We start from the raw sequence: 17,291 nt of genomic DNA, 5'->3' as shown, positions 1-17,291 counted from the left end.
AACATACCAAAAAAGTGACAGTTACATGAAGGATCTAGGCGATACCATCTCGTGACCGACTTCGGGGTGACGCGGGTCGTTGGATCCGCAACGATCCAACTCATTTGTTCGTCGTCCAAAGCCATCCTAAAGATTTTTAACGCGACTATTCGATTTCGAGCATTTCTGTGACATGAACGCGAAGCGCCCAGATCTGGACGTGCTCGCTTTGCCAAGATGACCCCAATCTAAGTTGTGCCTAAGTTCTGCTGAAGGAGAAGCTTCGACCTACTGAGGCCAGCCCAACACAAAACTTAAAAGATACACCGACAAATTAAATTAAGGGTCTTTTGAAAAAAAAAGAATTTTGGAGATGTAATAGATTCCGATCAACATAAAATTATTGCATTACGACTATGATCGAGCATTATTCCAGCGACCAATTATGTTGAGCAAGGAGTGTACGTTCAGTCCCCCTTACCATCACCACTATCACCATATTTTCCCTTTTCTCTTTCCAAAATTTCCATTCTCTCTATCGTTGTCCTCATTGTCCCAGCGAAGGAAAAGGTTCTTCCCTTCGCCGAGACCTTCTTTGAATAAGACGAAATGGGAGGGGCATATGCAAAACTCTCGTGGAGGGTTTCACTTGAGAAGGATTTCCGACGAAACCCACCTCGAAGGTTTCAATGGCTAACCATCAACGAGCTGTTTCGTGGTCACATATGGTCGACTGACCACAAAACACCTTGCGGTCGGTTGACCACGAGACCTTCGATCGAAGGTTCACCTCAAACTCTCCTTGAAGATTTTAGAGTTTCAGGCAGAACCTTACATTCGGGCTTCCCTTTCCCTCTGTCTCAGACAAAAGGGCCTATAACAAGGGAATTCCCTTCGCGAACAATAAGAAAAGAAAGTAGCAGTTTCAGAGAGAAGAAAAGAGATATTTGAGAGAAATGGTGGTTGTGGCTGGAAGGAAAAAAAAACTGTATATTAAAATGTCGCAGTGTACCCGCAACACTTATTGGCCAGAAAGTAGAGGCGAAGGATTGAGGAAAAACAAGTCCGATATTTATATTTAAATTTTTGAAAGGCCTCGTCTTCATTTTTAAGGTACTTCTAACCCGCGCCTGTATCGTCATAGATCTTCCAGTCTTTTGATTTACCTAGCCACGAGTCACATTGAACCATGTAGAATTTCTACTTAGAGTCCGCCTAATTTTTTTTTTCTTTCGATAATGGATTCTTAAAAAGTTAAATTGCCTAAGAGGAAGAAAAGTATAAATGGATAGAAAAACAAAAGATGGAATCTAATCATCTACTACAAGAGAACATGGTTCTTTGTCATGCTTCCCAAGTTTCTCTTCCACTAACATTCTCTCTCACTAAACTCTTTCTCTATCTCTTTCTTTGAGCTGTCATGTAATAAACATAAAATAATTCAAAATAAAATTGATTTACATCTTTAAAACTAGATCTTATCCAAAAGTTATGATAAAAAAATAAACAAATATCAGCTTGAGATCCCATTAACTGTTCATTACTTGCACACAGAGAATCTTACAAAAAGTTGTTCTTATTTACCTATTTAGATTTTTTCCCCAGAAATTTTCATGACCTTCTGATTTCTGGTTAGAAATGTTAACTCCTTCTGAAAATGACATTCCAAAATGGGATCCCAAAACAATAAAAATGGGTTTCTCTCTCTTCTTTCTCTCACTCATCTCTCCAGAATTTAACCTTTGAGTCGATCCAAAGTGATTTAGATTCTCAATGGGTAGTTGTTTTATGAAAAATTCTACCTTGGGTTGTTCTTGTTTTTGTTCTTCTTCTTCTCTTAATCTTCCTTGTTTTTAGTATTATTGTTGTTAAAAGTGGTGGGTAATTCTCTTTATATCTTACTTAGTGGGGGGTTAGGTTAGTTTGTTCATGAAAGATGCTTGGTTCAGGGATGAATTTGGTCACTACTGTTATTGGATTTGGGATGAGTTCAACTTTCATTGTTTTCATATGTACAAGGTTAATTTGTGGGAGGCTTCGACCTGCTGAGGCCAGACCTGTCTTTGAGATCGACTCCAGAACTGATTTGGAGGAGGTATATACTCTCTCTCTCTCTTTCTCTCTCTCTAACTATTTTGAGTTTTTAATATCATTTCCAGATTTGGGGATTAGCTGAATTGTTGCTGCCTTCTATCTGTTTGATTTTATTTAACACATACTTGTTAGTTCAGATTATTTCCTTAAACACCCATTTCTTAGAACCTAGTCATCTTGTTGATTTATAAATTCCCTTTAAGTATTTAGGTAATTAGCTCAAATTGGACATGAACATTTCAATTTTAGTGAATAAGCAGTCAAGTTGAATGCCTATAGAAGTGGTTACTTTCTTTTTTGAGCTCTTTTCATGTATTTGGTTGCCCCTTCAGTTCCATGGACTTGGGGGCTGAGTTTGGTGGAAAAAAGAGCCGGAAATCGTTGTTCAAAATCCGAATTCTATGTAAATGAGTGGTCAATGACTCAAAAGAGTGATGAAATAGTTGGGTTGTAAATGTAATTTAATGGAACGCACTTCGAATTATGAATATGTCCAGGGGAACATAGTCCAAAGTCGAAACCATCTAAATTTGGTTTTCTATGTTGAAGTAAGTGTGGTTTATCTATTTGGTTTCCTGTTTATCGAATCGGAATCAGTTCTATTTGGTTTCCCTTCTGTGGGACTCTACCCCATATGAGAGCCAGTCTGTATCCGTTGCTACTTTTCCTCGGAGTCCTCTCTCGGACCATTCATTGTTCTTCCTGCTTTAAGGAGTGTCCAAGAGCTAAGCCTTCTTATCTTAAAAACACCTATCTATATGGCTTGGTTATATCGAAACACTAGCTGACGGCCTGACGTTACCTTAATTGTGTAGTAGTTTTATCACAATACGACCTGGTTTTATCGAAATTAGTCCGCTTTATAGAGTTCTGAAACCCAAAACCAATAGTATCTCTATTCATGGTGAGACTTTTGAGTAGTACAAGGGAATGAAGTTGTAAAGTTCTATTACTAAGGTTGATTACTGGAACTTGAAAGCTTATATAAAACGTCTGTTATCACTTAAGTAATAAGGGCATCTGAAATAAGAAAAATGGCTCCAACTGCTTGTCACTAACTAGTCAAATTTATAATTTTGATAAACGATCGAAATCTTTCATATATGTTAATAGGTTATGATATGCGACCTTTAGATTTCCGGACAACAACTTATTTTATACAAGCTCTATCTTTTTCACTGCATATAGTGCATATGGGCCGGTTCGTTGATCTTGTATAATTTGTTGACAGTCAGAGCATAGGATTACCGGCTTGGAACGAGTCGTTGTTGCTTCAATACCCTCTGTGAAGTACAACCGCGAGGCTTTTCAATATGAAGAAGATGCACAGTAACTCTCTCTTTCTCTCTCTCATTCAAACATTCAATACTAACGCATCCTCTTCTTACTTCTTTGTTTAACTTGGTCGAAGTTCGAACATTTATGAAATTCTACCATTTACTTATTCAGATGTTCGATATGCTTAGGAGAGTACGAAGAGAAAGAGATGCTACGAATTATGCCCAAATGTTACCACAATTTTCATCTCGCCTGTATTGACGTTTGGCTAGAAAAGCAATCAACATGTCCTGTTTGTCGTCTACCATTACAAGAATCATTTGAACCGAAAGGGTTAAGGTCGCCAAGATTTGGTTTGATAGTCCAGTCTATAGACGGACCTCGAGTAGTCAACAATGGGCATCCCCAACAATGGTTATTACCTGGTTCTGAAGGTTCACGGCCTCAAGGGAACGAAAGTGATCAAGGCCTTCGAAGACATGATGAATCTACACCTGCAGGTAATTCAGAACCTAATGTAGTTATTGAAGTTGATAACATAAGATAACAGACGATATTCCAAAAGAATCTGTCATGGGCTTAGTGAAGGAGTTGAAGGAGATGTCCTTCGACCAAGGTGACAATGCGAACAATTTGTCGGATAGGACAATTGATGTGGAAGATCATCAAGTCCGATTGATTTAGGGATCGTAGAGTTGTAGCTAGAGACCAACTACGATCGTCGAATTACGAAGTAATTCGCGGCTAACTTCGATCGGATCCTACAACGGGTTACACATAAGAGTGACAAATTGATCTAGGATATGACTAGTGGGAGTGAGATATAATCATGGGAGTGTCCCATAAACATATCTCATAGGCCTAAAAAGGAATTAGGCAAAGATAGTACAAAAAGGCCAAAAACAGGGTTTTTGGGCCTAGGCCGATTCGGGCACTTTTAGGGCTCGGATTGGGCTGATTTTTGGAGGGACGTTTCCTTATGTTATGAACATTAAATCTGCCAATTTTGGCTGGGTTTGGACGTCATCTCCTTAGGGAATTGAGAAAATACCAATAGTTGCTATTTTCGACTATTTCCCTAAATCTTATTCTAAAGGGTGTTTTAGGAAACCTAAAAGGAGGTGGATTCTTATTAGGGTTCTATATAAACACTCTTAGGGCAGAGAATAAGGTGTGGAATTTCTCTCTAAGCTTTCTTACTCTACCACATCAAGTAGAGAAGAGAAAGTGAGCTAATTCCCATTAACTATCTATCTAGTCAAGAAGAAAGGAGTTCTTCTTCCAACCACCATTGGTGTGCTAGCTATACAACAAGGTGGGAGATCAAATTGATTGCTCGTGTCCCAAGTAGAGGAGCTACACTTGAAGCTCTTGATCTTCTCATAAGCAATTGGAAAGGTTCGAGGGAAAACTAGCGAATAAGGTATTTATCTTTCTAGTTTTAATTAATGATTATCATAGGCTTATGCATGTGATCCTGGGAATACTAGTGTAGACATTAGATGTCTTATTCCGCTATAAACACTAGTAGAAGGGTGCAAAACCCAACAGTGGCGTCAGAGCCTCTTGCAATTAGCCTATCTTATCTAAGTTTTGGACCAATTCCATGCTTTTCTAGATAGAATATTGTGTTTAAAAGTGTTTTGAACACAAAATTTTGATTAATTTTGAATAAGATTCAAGTATTTGTCAAAAGATTTCAAAATTTGTTCTTGAAAAGAGTTTCAAAACCTGAAATTTTGATCCAAAATAGTTTGAGTAAGAGTTGTTTTTTTTTAGTTTTTGGAAACTTGTGAAAAACAAAATTTGGAAATTTAGAATTGTTCTAAAAGAATTTGAAATATTTTAGAAGTGTTTCAAATTTTGGAAATAGCAATTTAGAATTGCAACACAAAAAAAAAAAAAGGGGAAAGACTATTGAGTTTTTTAGAAACTCAATAGGTCCGGCCAGGAAGCTTCCTGGCCGGACCAGTAGTCTGGAGGACGCGTCTGGGAGACGCGTCCCAGACTACTGGTGGATGCGTCTGGGGACGCGTCCGGGTACTCCAGGTCGCGTCTTCCAGACGCGACCAGTAGCTTAACCAGGACGCGTCTGGGACGCGTCCAGTAGCTACCATCAGACGCGTCTTGGAGACGCGTCTGGGGTCCTGGGTGTCTCGGACTAAGTCCGAGACACCTAGTGCTGGTCCGGTCCAGCATCAGATGCGTCTAGGACGCGTCTGGTGCTTGGACTAGCGTCCTGGCTCCGGCCAGGACGAGATCAGGCCTATTGGCCTCGGCTCGGACATGCCGGCCCTATGGGCCGTGCCATGTCCGGACCTTGTCCGGGCCCCTTTTTGGGCTTGGGCCGGGACTTGTCTAGGACTTGTCCCGGGTCTTTTCAAGGCTTTTCGGACCACGAAAAGGGACCACTATTCGAGTGGGAGTTTTATCCAAATTTTCTCCAAAATTCCAATCCAAATATTTCCGAAATAAACCCGGGCCATTCAAAGCCTAAACGGAATTTCTCTTTAAAATCAGATTTTAAAATCAAACCAAGACGCACCATTAGTCTAATCCTTTGATGTAGACTTAAGGTACGTACATGACATATAGATGTCGACAAAAGTATCTCCCGGATATACATGCATATATAATTGTTAGCCTTGAAATATATTATATGATTGCATGTGATGTGAATGCGGAAACTAGTATGGCCATAGAAAGTGTTTCTTATTTTTGTTTTGAGCACGGATGGGTGCCTAATTTGTAATAATTTTAATTTTCAAGTTTACACGATCTGCGAATCGTTTGAGTCTTGTAATTAGAGTTTAGGGTTTATGAGTCCATTGAAGAAGCTCAAGGAAGGAGTCCTAAGGTGAGTGGGAGAAATCAATGGAGGTTCAAAGATGGAGATCTAGACGAACCAAAAGACGAAACAAGAAGCAAACCAAAGGAGATTAGATCTTCTAGGTTAGAGGCCATACTAGGATCCATATGTGCTTGATTTACTTTCTCGCGCGCATTTACTTACTTATTTACGCTTTATGTCGTGGATGTTAGTTAGGCTAATTAGTTCACTAAAACGAACGCCAGACTAGCGTAAAAGTCCCTAAAAGTAATTTTGAGTACAGTGCCTATCCAAATTAAGACACTCCTTGCGCCCTTGTTCGAGGAAGGTGGGTCGGCCTTCGCAGAGTACCTCCTCTACCTTGGGACATTGCGGGTAGGCCTATAGAAGAGGCCTACATGTCTAAATGGTTCTACTCAACGAGATCAGCAAGAGAGTCTTGGATACTCGAGGCAAAAGGATGGATTTTACACTTAACATGTAATCCATCAACCGAGAATCATACGGTATGATCAGTGAAAGTGTTCACTCACCTAAATCAATGGGAATTAAGGGCAGGGCCCTAGTCCGCTTAATCCTTGAGAGATGGGATCTTGGAATCGCATTATTCATCTAGGGACATGTTTTATCTTGAATAATGTGGCAAAAACATAGAACTTTTTTGCAAAAATTATCGAATGTAATACTTAGCAAAATCCTTTTTCTGTTTCATGTAGTTTTACTATGGCAAAAAATCAATCTTTTCAACCTATGTTCAATCCTTGATGAGGACAAATTGAACATGGATAACTTCCTTGATTGGGAAAAGAGATTGAGAAGTGTTCTCAAGTCTACAAACAAAGAAAGCGTACTGGATACCCCTATTCCAAGAATAACTGCGAACTCAAAGGTTGAGGAACAAAAGCAGGCCAAAAGTATCCGGATGAAATCAATTTCAGTAACTTGCCTTATGTTGGCAACCATGGAACCTAATCTTCAAAAGAGATTCAGGAAAATGGATGCGCACACAATCATCCGTCGATTAAGGGACATGTCCCGAAACAAATCACGGTTGAGGAAGTACGGGACTTCCAAGGCAATCCGGAGAGGCATTGGAATGTCTGAATCAAAGAAAGAACTTCAACTGATTCAGAAGAACAAAAGGAAAAAGGAAGGAACTCGCGATTCCGACCAAGGTATCTATGTTATCGAAGTTAACTTAGCAAATACATTTGATTCTCAATCCTGGGTATTCGATACCGGATGTGGTGCTCATATCATTTATGATGTGCAGGGCCTTAAGGGAATCAAGTATTTATCTGGAAGGGAGCTTGTCCTACGAGTAGCAAATAGAGCAACGGTTGCTGCAAAAGCTGTAGGAACATTCAGTCTACCTTTAGAAACTGGTCTAGTTTTAGAACTTCATAATTGCTATTATGTACCCTCTATTTCTAGAAACATTATCTCTGTCTTAGACAAAGAGGGATATCACCTATTAATAAAAAACCAGCGTTGTTCTTTATACAAAGGTGAAATGTTTTATACCAGTGCTAAGCTATACAACGGTCTCTATATTACGAATATTGAGAACGAAGTCTTCAACATAGAAACCAATAGGCTACGGTCAGATGATTCAAATCCAAGTTACCTTTGGCATTGTCGTTTGGGTCACATTAACATGACACGCATGAAGAAGCTCCATGAGCATGGACTTCTAGGTTCGTATAATTTAGAATCATATGACACATGCGAATCATGTTTAATGGGTAAAATGACGAGGTCTTCTTTTAAAGGAAAAGGAGACCGAGCCAAAGAACCCTTGGAACTCATACATACGAATGTATGCGGACCAATGAGTACTCCGGCGAGAGGTAACTATGGCTACTTCATCACGTTCACGGATGACTTCACTCGTTATGGTTACATATACTTGATGAGGCATAAGTCCGAATCGTTTGACATGTTCAAACAATTTCAGAACGAAGTAGAGAATCAACTTGGCAAGAAAATAAAAGCCATTCGATCCGATCGAGGTGGTGAATATTTGAGTCAAGAATTTGACGATCATCTTAGGAGTTGTGGTATAGTATCTCAACTCACTCCGCCAGGAACACCCCAGATGAATGGTGTTTCTGAAAGGAGAAATCGCACCTTGTTAGACATGGTTCGATCTATGATGAGTTTAGCAAATCTTCCAAACACGTTCTGGGGGTATGCTCTAGAAACGGCTGCTTTCACACTTAACCGAGCTCCGTCAAAAGCTGTAGAAAAGACGCCATATGAGTTATGGTTTGGAAAGGTTCCAAAGCTGTCTTTTCTCAAAGTCTGGGGATGCGAAGTTTATGTAAAACGTTTACAAGGAGACAAACTCGCACCTAAATCAGACAAATGTCTCTTTGTGGGCTATCCAAAAGAGACAAGGGGTTACTACTTCTACCACGAATCTGAGAACAAAGTGTTTGTTGCTCGAGATGGTGTCTTCCTTGAAAAGGAATTCCTTTCCAAACAGACAAGTGGGAGAAATGTAGATATCGATGAAATTCGATATGAGCAACAAATAAACACAGATATAGAGATATCAAGAGGTTTAGCGGCTCCTATCTATACACAAAGTATGGAAGAGGAAAATGAGGTCGAGAGAGTACCTCCCGCTCAAGTCGAATTAAATTCGCAGGAGACATCTCAACTAGTTGAGAACACTCCAAAAGTTGCTCAGGCCCCTCGTAGATCTCAAAGGCTCCAGGAATTATCTCAGAAAACAGATATCCTACTGTTAGAAGATAATGAGCCGAGTACCTACAACCAAGCTATGGCGAGCCCCGACTCCGAAAAATGGCTAAAAGCCATGAGGTCGGAAATGGATTCCATGTCAGAAAATCAAGTATGGAACTTGATCGATTTGCCCGATGGAGCAAAACCAATCGGATGCAAATGGGTTTTCAAAGTAAAAACTGACAAGGATGGAAACGTTAGCGTTTTCAAAGCTAGACTCGTGGCGAAAGGATACAAACAGATTCATGGTATAGACTATGATGAAACCTTTTCACCTGTCGCAATGCTTAAATCCATTCGGATCATTCTAGCAATTGCAGCTCATTATGATTATGAGATTTGGCAAATGGATGTCAAAACCGCCTTCCTAAACGGACACTTGGAAGAGGATGTGTACATGACACAACCCGAAGGTTTTGTAGATTCCAAAAATGCTGGAAAAGTTTGCAAGCTTAAGAAATCCATTTATGGACTCAAGCAAGCAAGCCGGAGTTGGAATCTTCGATTCGACGAGAAAATCAAAGAATTTGGATTTCTCAAGAATGCAGAAGAATCTTGTGTTTACAAGAAGGTTAGTGGGAGCGACCTAGTTTTCTTAGTCCTTTATGTCGATGACATATTAATCATAGGAAACAAGATTCCGATGTTGGAATCAGTTAAAGACTGGCTTCGGAAATGCTTCTCTATGAAGGACCTAGGGGAAGCAGAATACATATTGGGAATCAAGATCTATAGAGATAGATCAAAGAGGATGATCGGACTTAGTCAAGAAACTTATATAGATAAGATTCTTCAACGGTTCGAGATGACAAACTCCAAAAGAGGATTCCTTCCCATGTCACATGGTATGGTGCTTAGCAAAGATCAGTGTCCTAAGAGTCCTGATGAGCTAGCACACATGATGAAAGTACCCTATGCTTCGGCAATAGGATCAATCATGTACGCCATGATCTGCACTCGCCCAGACGTCTCATATGCTTTGAGCATGTGTAGCCGTTACCAATCAAATCCAGGCCAAGCGCACTGGCACGCCGCCAAGAATATCCTAAAGTACCTGAAAAGGACTAAGGATCATTTCCTGGTATATGGCGGGGAAGATACACTAAAAGTTGTAGGCCATGTGGATGCAAGCTTTCAAACTGATAGAGACGACTTCAAATCACAATCTGGGTTCGTCTACTGTCTGAATGGAGGAGCGGTATGTTGGAAAAGTTCCAAGCAGAGCACAGTTGCAGACTCTACCACTGAAGCAGAATACCTAGCGGCCTCGGAAGCTGCAAAGGAAGGAGTTTGGATCAAGAAGTTCATGATAGAACTTGGTGTCGTACCTGGCATGGAAGAGGGCGTGACTCTCTATTGTGACAACAACGGAGCAATAGCCCAAGCCAAGGAACCAAGAGCGCACCAAAAATCCAAACATATCCAAAGGAAGTACCACTTGATTAGAGAAATCATAGAAAGAAAAGATGTGGTAATTTGCAAGGTTCATACGGATGATAACGTTGCAGATCCGTTGACCAAACCGTTACCTCAGTCCAAACATGATTCACACATGAGGGACATTGGTATAAAGCGCATTGGGGAATGGCAACAAATGTAATTTGGATTCATAAAAGAGTTTATGTGCCTAATTACTTACATTCGATAAATAAAATAAAAGAAATTTTATTTTGTCCTTAGAATTTGGTTTGGTATTTTAAGAGACAGTCCACACGATAAAGAAAACGCTCCGAGTAGGCTTGTCAGATACGTGATCTGATGAATGAAACCCTACTAAGTGAACTTGGAGTGATTCATTATCAATTCCCTAGTCCAGGTCATTGCATGGACAACAATGACTCACGAAGACTAGTACGGGAGTCGATGGGATAGCGCAGTTTCATGGGCTATAGGAATAGTGTATTCGATTCGACTACGTGAGTGCATAATAGAGATTATGCGCTGGAATAACCCTCAACATGAGAAGTTCATCCAAAGAATGATGAAATCGTCAAACTTCTCATAAAGACAAGATTGAAGAGATTCCTCAAAACATGAGTGCTCAGCTCATCTTATGTAAGGAATGTCTGACTTTGGTTCCGTTAAACGCCGCGCCGTAAAAGGAGGTTATAAAGGCGGATACTGGGAAGGACAGGATAGACATGAAGTTGAGTGGGAGCGCAAGAATGGATTATGTCCTCCTAACCATGTTAGGATGCAGTGTCCTCGGGCCACTTGACGAGCAGCAACTGAAAATGCATGGCCGTGCTCAAATGGATTAAAAGTTAATCATTTGTTTTGACAGTTGTACTCGAGATCAAGAAAGTCTGAATGACGTGACGTATCAGATGGGATACTAAGTGACATGGGAATCGAGCATTGTACTTGTTCTAAGTCCAAGTGGGAGTCTGAAGGAGTTGAAGGAGATGTCCTTCGACCAAGGTGACAATGCGAACAATTTGTCGGATAGGACAATTGATGTGGAAGATCATCAAGTCCGATTGATTTAGGGATCGTAGAGTTGTAGCTAGAGACCAACTACGATCGTCGAATTACGAAGTAATTCGCGGCTAACTTCGATCGGATCCTACAACGGGTTACACATAAGAGTGACAAATTGATCTAGGATATGACTAGTGGGAGTGAGATATAATCATGGGAGTGTCCCATAAACATATCTCATAGGCCTAAAAAGGAATTAGGCAAAGATAGTACAAAAAGGCCAAAAACAGGGTTTTTGGGCCTAGGCCGATTCGGGCACTTTTAGGGCTCGGATTGGGCTGATTTTTGGAGGGACGTTTCCTTATGTTATGAACATTAAATCTGCCAATTTTGGCTGGGTTTGGACGTCATCTCCTTAGGGAATTGAGAAAATACCAATAGTTGCTATTTTCGACTATTTCCCTAAATCTTATTCTAAAGGGTGTTTTAGGAAACCTAAAAGGAGGTGGATTCTTATTAGGGTTCTATATAAACACTCTTAGGGCAGAGAATAAGGTGTGGAATTTCTCTCTAAGCTTTCTTACTCTACCACATCAAGTAGAGAAGAGAAAGTGAGCTAATTCCCATTAACTATCTATCTAGTCAAGAAGAAAGGAGTTCTTCTTCCAACCACCATTGGTGTGCTAGCTATACAACAAGGTGGGAGATCAAATTGATTGCTCGTGTCCCAAGTAGAGGAGCTACACTTGAAGCTCTTGATCTTCTCATAAGCAATTGGAAAGGTTCGAGGGAAAACTAGCGAATAAGGTATTTATCTTTCTAGTTTTAATTAATGATTATCATAGGCTTATGCATGTGATCCTGGGAATACTAGTGTAGACATTAGATGTCTTATTCCGCTATAAACACTAGTAGAAGGGTGCAAAACCCAACACTTAGTAGTTTTTTCTTTTTGTTGAACATCATGGGCTTAGTAGTTGATACCAGATATTAGACCAAGTTGGTGGTTGGCGAAAAAAAAAATGATGTATATATCAAGGATGTGAGAAAAGATTAGAGAAGAAGATGTATTCTCGACTATATCGGTGTAACGGTTGTTCTCCGGTATATCATATTGACTACTTGGATTCCGGGGAGAGTTGGTCATGATCCTGCATCATTCAAGTTTTATATTTTTGTTCTCGTTGTGTATACATGTACTTGTTGTTTCTCGGTTCTTTATCTTCTATATGTAAATTGTTCCAGGATTCGTCGCTTGTGTTATATGCAGGAAACTTTGGCTTCCTCATTTTACTGTTATTAAGTTAAGCTAGTAGGGCTAGAGAAGAATGTTATTAGGGGCTAAGTTCTTTGGAATTTTATAAGCCATAATCGAATCTGTTTAAAATTCATTGAATCTTTCGAAGTTTTCTTGAAGTCGAGCTTTTGAATTAGTTACGAACTTACGATTTTGAATGATGGTTTACAAGTCGTAAACTAGAAATCAGATCAGGACCGAAGTGAAAACAGAGAGTTGGTCACATCTAAGGGCCAAACAAGAATTAACCCATAGTATCAAAAATCAAAACAATTACCAATGCCCATAACAAAAAGTTCTAGAGCATACAGATTTAGTCTTGATTGTGGTAGGGGACATATTTCTTTTAGCCCAAATATTTTTCTTGATTGAACTTTACCCCTAATTTTTATGTTCTCTCTCTTTCTTTTTCTCTCTTCCATTATTACTCTCTACCTCTCTCACTATCTCTCTTTGGATTCTTCATTATTTCTTTCTCGCTCGATTCCTCTCTCTCTCTCTCTCTCTCTCTCTCTCTCTCTCTCTCTCTCTCTCTCTCTCTCTCTCTCTCTCTCTCTCACACACACACACACAATTTCTGTCTCGATCTCTATCTCTCCCTTTCCCTCACTCGCACAAACCCAATTCCAACGAAGGGAAGTGTTTCCTTCGCCAGAATCAAACCTCGAGGAAGGTTTTGTAGTTGATCGGGGAAGAAACGTTTCGTGGTCGACCAACCATCAATATCTCGTGGCCGGCCGACCACTAGGGTAGAAAGTGATCTGAAAGAGAAAAAAAGAGCCAGAGAGAGAAACATTGAGAGCCAAAGAGAGAGACTAACACAGTGGGGGAGAGAGAGGGAGGAAGGAAGAGAGAAGTTGAAGATTGAGGGTAAAGTAATCAAGATTATTTTTGGGCCAACATCTCCACCTTAAAGTAGTACCCGATCCGACCCGCCTGAAATTTGATTTAACAAGGTTTCTCTAAGTTTCGTCGATTGATACACTTTAAAATAGCAGCCGTGATGCAATGCCCGACCACTATCCCGGCTCAATCCCGGCCAGGGTATGTGGCCGGCTATTTATAGAGAGAAAGCTAAGTTCTTTCTCTGTCTAAATCCCAGCCGGCTACATACTCCCGCCCGGATTGGACCGGGATTATCGCGGGGCATTGCATCAGGGCTGTCAAAAAAGACATGGAACACATAATCCGTTAAATAAGTTTAGAATTCGGTCAAAATTTGGGTAAATTGCACGGGCCAAAAAGAAATTTAGTAGACAAATATCCATGTTTTATACTCCAGTCTAGATTCTCTATAGTTTAGAGAGAGAAAGTAGAGAGAATTCTAATGGAGTCTTTACCAGTGGTTCCTCCATTAACAGAGCTAGTTACAGCTTTAGAACAAGCAACCCTAATGACAAAACAACTTCCTTCATCCACCGATCCAACTCAAATCTTTCAACTTTGTTCTTCTCTTCAAAACGCTCACCACCAAATCAATACCTTCCTCTCTAGGTTTAACACATACCAACAACCCCAAGCCGGCGAAAATTCTCTCTCTTCTGCTGCCGGTGATGTCGGTGAACCTATGGAAGTCGGTGACGGTGGTGATGAAATTGCAGAAGAAGATAATAATTCAAAATCAATCATCGACAAAGTTGAAGAACGGATGAAAAATTGTTATTTACAGAATAAAAGAAGAAAACGCCCTTTATCTCCTTCCTCAGTTGCTGTCGATCAAAGGATTTTTGACGATGATGGATTATTAGTACAGGGTGTTTCAGAATTTGATCCTCAAGCTACTCGTTTAAGAGCTTTAGATCTCATTTATCAGTTCCATGGATGAGAGAGAAACAATTGAAATCAATCAATCAATCAATGGAGTTCTTCTTCAGCTGGATTTTGCAAAATTGGGTCTTTTTCTTAAACCCTAACTCTAGTTTTGATTTCTTTTTTTTGTACTTCAAAGTGTTTGTGTTTTAGTTCTTTCAATGTTCTATTTACATAATTAGGGCATAAAATGGAAAAATATAAAGTTAGGGCATTTTGAATTGAACTCTTGGATATGTTCCTGCACCTTATTAGATTTAAATTAGTTACTTGTCCTCTTCTTTGTTGGCTTGTTTTGTTCATTAGTTCATGAGAGAGTAGAAACCTTCCAATTTCATGGTTATTTAGGGTTACTTATACGAATCGAGTTTAATCTATATGCAACTAAGAAACCTTTACCCTTAGAATAACACTATTTCCCTAAAAATCTAGTGGCTAATTACACAACAATGGATGCTATATTTCAAATTGTGATACATTTTGGGTTGCTAAGATTTCTAATTCTCTTCCGCCATACGAATTAGGTCTTCGTGTTCGCACTCTGCTTTTATAGAACATCTTGATAACTAGTGACAGATTAAGTGGAAGTTTCGAGGACTACGAATTGCCGTGGATATATAAATCATTGTTGGTGTATCGTTCATTCATCGGAAAATTTGGAGGTTGAGAGGTTTAAGTGATCTTTGAGATTCTTTAAGGTAGTTTAGAGGAAAAATAAAGTTTCTCAACTAGTTAAAAGAAGGCATGGGTGTAGACGTGTAGACCGTATAATTGAGACGTGTTATCAATATGACAAGTTTGGGAGGAAATGAGAATCTTTGTTTGAAAAGTAAAGAAGTGATCTTCGTTTAAGTGTGGAAGAAAGGACGGAGATTGTCGAATAGTTAAAAGAAGATTTTAGAATAGTCAAAAGAAGACATGGGTATAGACGTATAGACCGTATAGTTGAGAAACGTTATAAATATGACAAATTTGGGAGTTAATGAGAATCTTTGTTTGAAATGTAAAGACAGGGATCTTCGTTTAAGTGTGGAAGAAAGGAAGGAGATTGTCGAATAGTTAAAAGAAGATTTACGTATGCTGAGACATAGTTGATAATTTCAAACAAATTTTGGAGCTAATGAGACTCTCTATTTCAAACTTTGTATGAAATATTTAGAATAGCGAGTTGTACATTTGAAGTATGCAATCTTAAAGTTGCTCTTCCATGAATTCTAGTCAAAATTTTCATGAACTATTTAGAATAACAAGTTCTCATTTTGAATGCTTTTTGTAGCATATAATCATCCTGTTGGATGTAGAATTGATTTGATTTCAGAACAAGAATATCGGTTTTCTACAAGGAAGATGAATTCGATTGAAGTTGACTTGTTTATCATTTGGGTTCTCATTGCTCAGAATCTAAATGAGTTCTTAGGGTTTACCAGTGTTGGAGATTGGAGAATTTTCCTTTTAGTTGTTAAACGGTTATACGTCTGCCATGACTATACGTTCAAACTTTAAGGATCATTTCTAAAATTAGTTTGTTTTAAACAAACTGTTTAATTTCTATTAGTGGCATTGACACTAGTGACTAATAATTTTATTGCTATACAATTCTGCATCATTCATGACCCTTTTTCTTCAGCCGTTGATGAGCAATTTCTCCGTTTTATTCTCTTCATATAAATGGTTCAAAGTACTTCTCACAAAGAAAAAGGAATACAAACTACCATGGGTGATGGAAACAATCGAAGAAACAACCAAAACCCTAGCTACGATATATTACAGAAGGTAGAACCAAATCATGTACAACGATTGAAATATGTTGAAGATTAGGGAGTTGTGAAAGTTGAGTTGAAATATGTTGAAGATTAGGGAGTTGAGTTGGGTTAGTGCATTCATAACAACTACTATTAACTCGTCGTAAACCAATTATAGATCTAGTTGATTTGGTTAGTTTTTCACCCGTACGAGGCTAAAGAAACTCGTCATCACCAATCACCACCACTGCCTCCCTGGATCATCTCTTACAGAGGCCGTCACCACCACACCTACCTTTCCTTTTTTCTTTCTTCTCCTTTCCGATAACACATAATTTAGAGAGAGTGGGATGAATAGTAAGTCTGAGGTCTACTAGTTTTCAGTTTAAAACCATTAGTGATGTTAATATTCGAATTAACCGTCACCAACTCACCATCCTAAACCAGACCTTCAGGAAGACAGTAGTCTTTCGAGTTAAATTTTGTCCAAAGATCCAAAACTAAGCTTTTAAGAGATTAGTCTTGCAGTCAAGAATCTTCTTAAAAAGAAGTTCTCTTATCATCATTTATAGAAATAGAAGAAGATTGCTTAACAAAGAGAGAGTCGGGGAATAATTTCTTCGCAGGGACCACGGGGTTTTGATTCTGCGATCTCTTTTGGAAACTAAACGGAGTCATCTCCACTATATTTATAACAGATGATCTTCGCCCAAAAAGTATTATTCTCCTTTCCATACCTCCACAAGAATTTGCTAAGAAGGACAATATTTACCTGCCTCAGCTGAACAACCAAACCTCCATTTTCGGTAGCAACATAGACTTTCTTCCAGCAACCCTCACCACCCTGGAGTTTCTTCTTTGCAGAGCTACTCCTAAAAAAATCACGAAAAATCTTTTCCATCTTTCAAGCAATGCCAACTGGAATCTCAAAGATCGATAAGCGATACAAGGGCAGAGGCTACAACGTTAAGAATTATGATTAGTCTCCAGTTCTTGGAAAGTTCAAAAAGCCGAGAATCTAGCATAGAACCAGGTGGGATGCCCAAGTAGGAAAGAGGAAGAGAATTAGTAGAACATCCCATGATATTTG

At 39.3% G+C, this 17,291-nt stretch overlaps 2 protein-coding genes across 2 annotated transcripts; both read left to right on the top strand.

Annotated features, from left to right (window-relative positions):
• Positions 1-1,287: 1,287 nt before the first annotated feature.
• Positions 1,288-12,744, top strand: LOC147552646 (RING-H2 finger protein ATL38-like). Its single transcript, XM_086671193.1, has 4 exons — positions 1,288-2,074; positions 3,305-3,402; positions 3,523-3,933; positions 12,293-12,744. Exons 1-3 carry the CDS (start codon positions 1,916-1,918, stop codon positions 3,896-3,898), a joined length of 633 nt encoding a protein of 210 aa, XP_086527319.1. The 5' UTR covers positions 1,288-1,915; the 3' UTR covers positions 3,899-3,933; positions 12,293-12,744.
• Positions 12,745-13,942: 1,198 nt separating this feature from the next.
• Positions 13,943-15,723, top strand: LOC147552645 (AP2-like ethylene-responsive transcription factor SNZ). The gene is made up of 2 exons (XM_086671431.1): positions 13,943-14,543; positions 14,984-15,723. Exon 1 carries the CDS (start codon positions 13,978-13,980, stop codon positions 14,473-14,475), a length of 498 nt encoding a protein of 165 aa, XP_086527557.1. The 5' UTR covers positions 13,943-13,977; the 3' UTR covers positions 14,476-14,543; positions 14,984-15,723.
• The last annotated feature ends 1,568 nt before the right edge of the window (positions 15,724-17,291 follow it).

Source organism: Eschscholzia californica, unplaced genomic scaffold (assembly GCF_041429995.1).
Source record: "Eschscholzia californica isolate CP2 unplaced genomic scaffold, dmEscCali1.0.p SCAF_3, whole genome shotgun sequence".
In the NCBI taxonomy this organism is placed as follows: domain Eukaryota; kingdom Viridiplantae; phylum Streptophyta; class Magnoliopsida; order Ranunculales; family Papaveraceae; genus Eschscholzia; species Eschscholzia californica.
Note: the sequence above shows the minus strand (reverse complement) of the source record. Positions and strands in the feature narration are given on the sequence as shown.

Coding starts and splice junctions, on each gene's coding strand:
- LOC147552646 (XM_086671193.1), top strand. CDS start 1,916: ATGCTTGGTTCAGGGATGAATTTGGTCACTACTGTTATTGGATTTGGG. Junction 2,075..3,304: donor CCAGAACTGATTTGGAGGAG/GTATATACTCTC, acceptor ATTTGTTGACAG/TCAGAGCATAGGATTACCGG. Junction 3,403..3,522: donor CAATATGAAGAAGATGCACA/GTAACTCTCTCT, acceptor TTACTTATTCAG/ATGTTCGATATGCTTAGGAG.
- LOC147552645 (XM_086671431.1), top strand. CDS start 13,978: ATGGAGTCTTTACCAGTGGTTCCTCCATTAACAGAGCTAGTTACAGCT.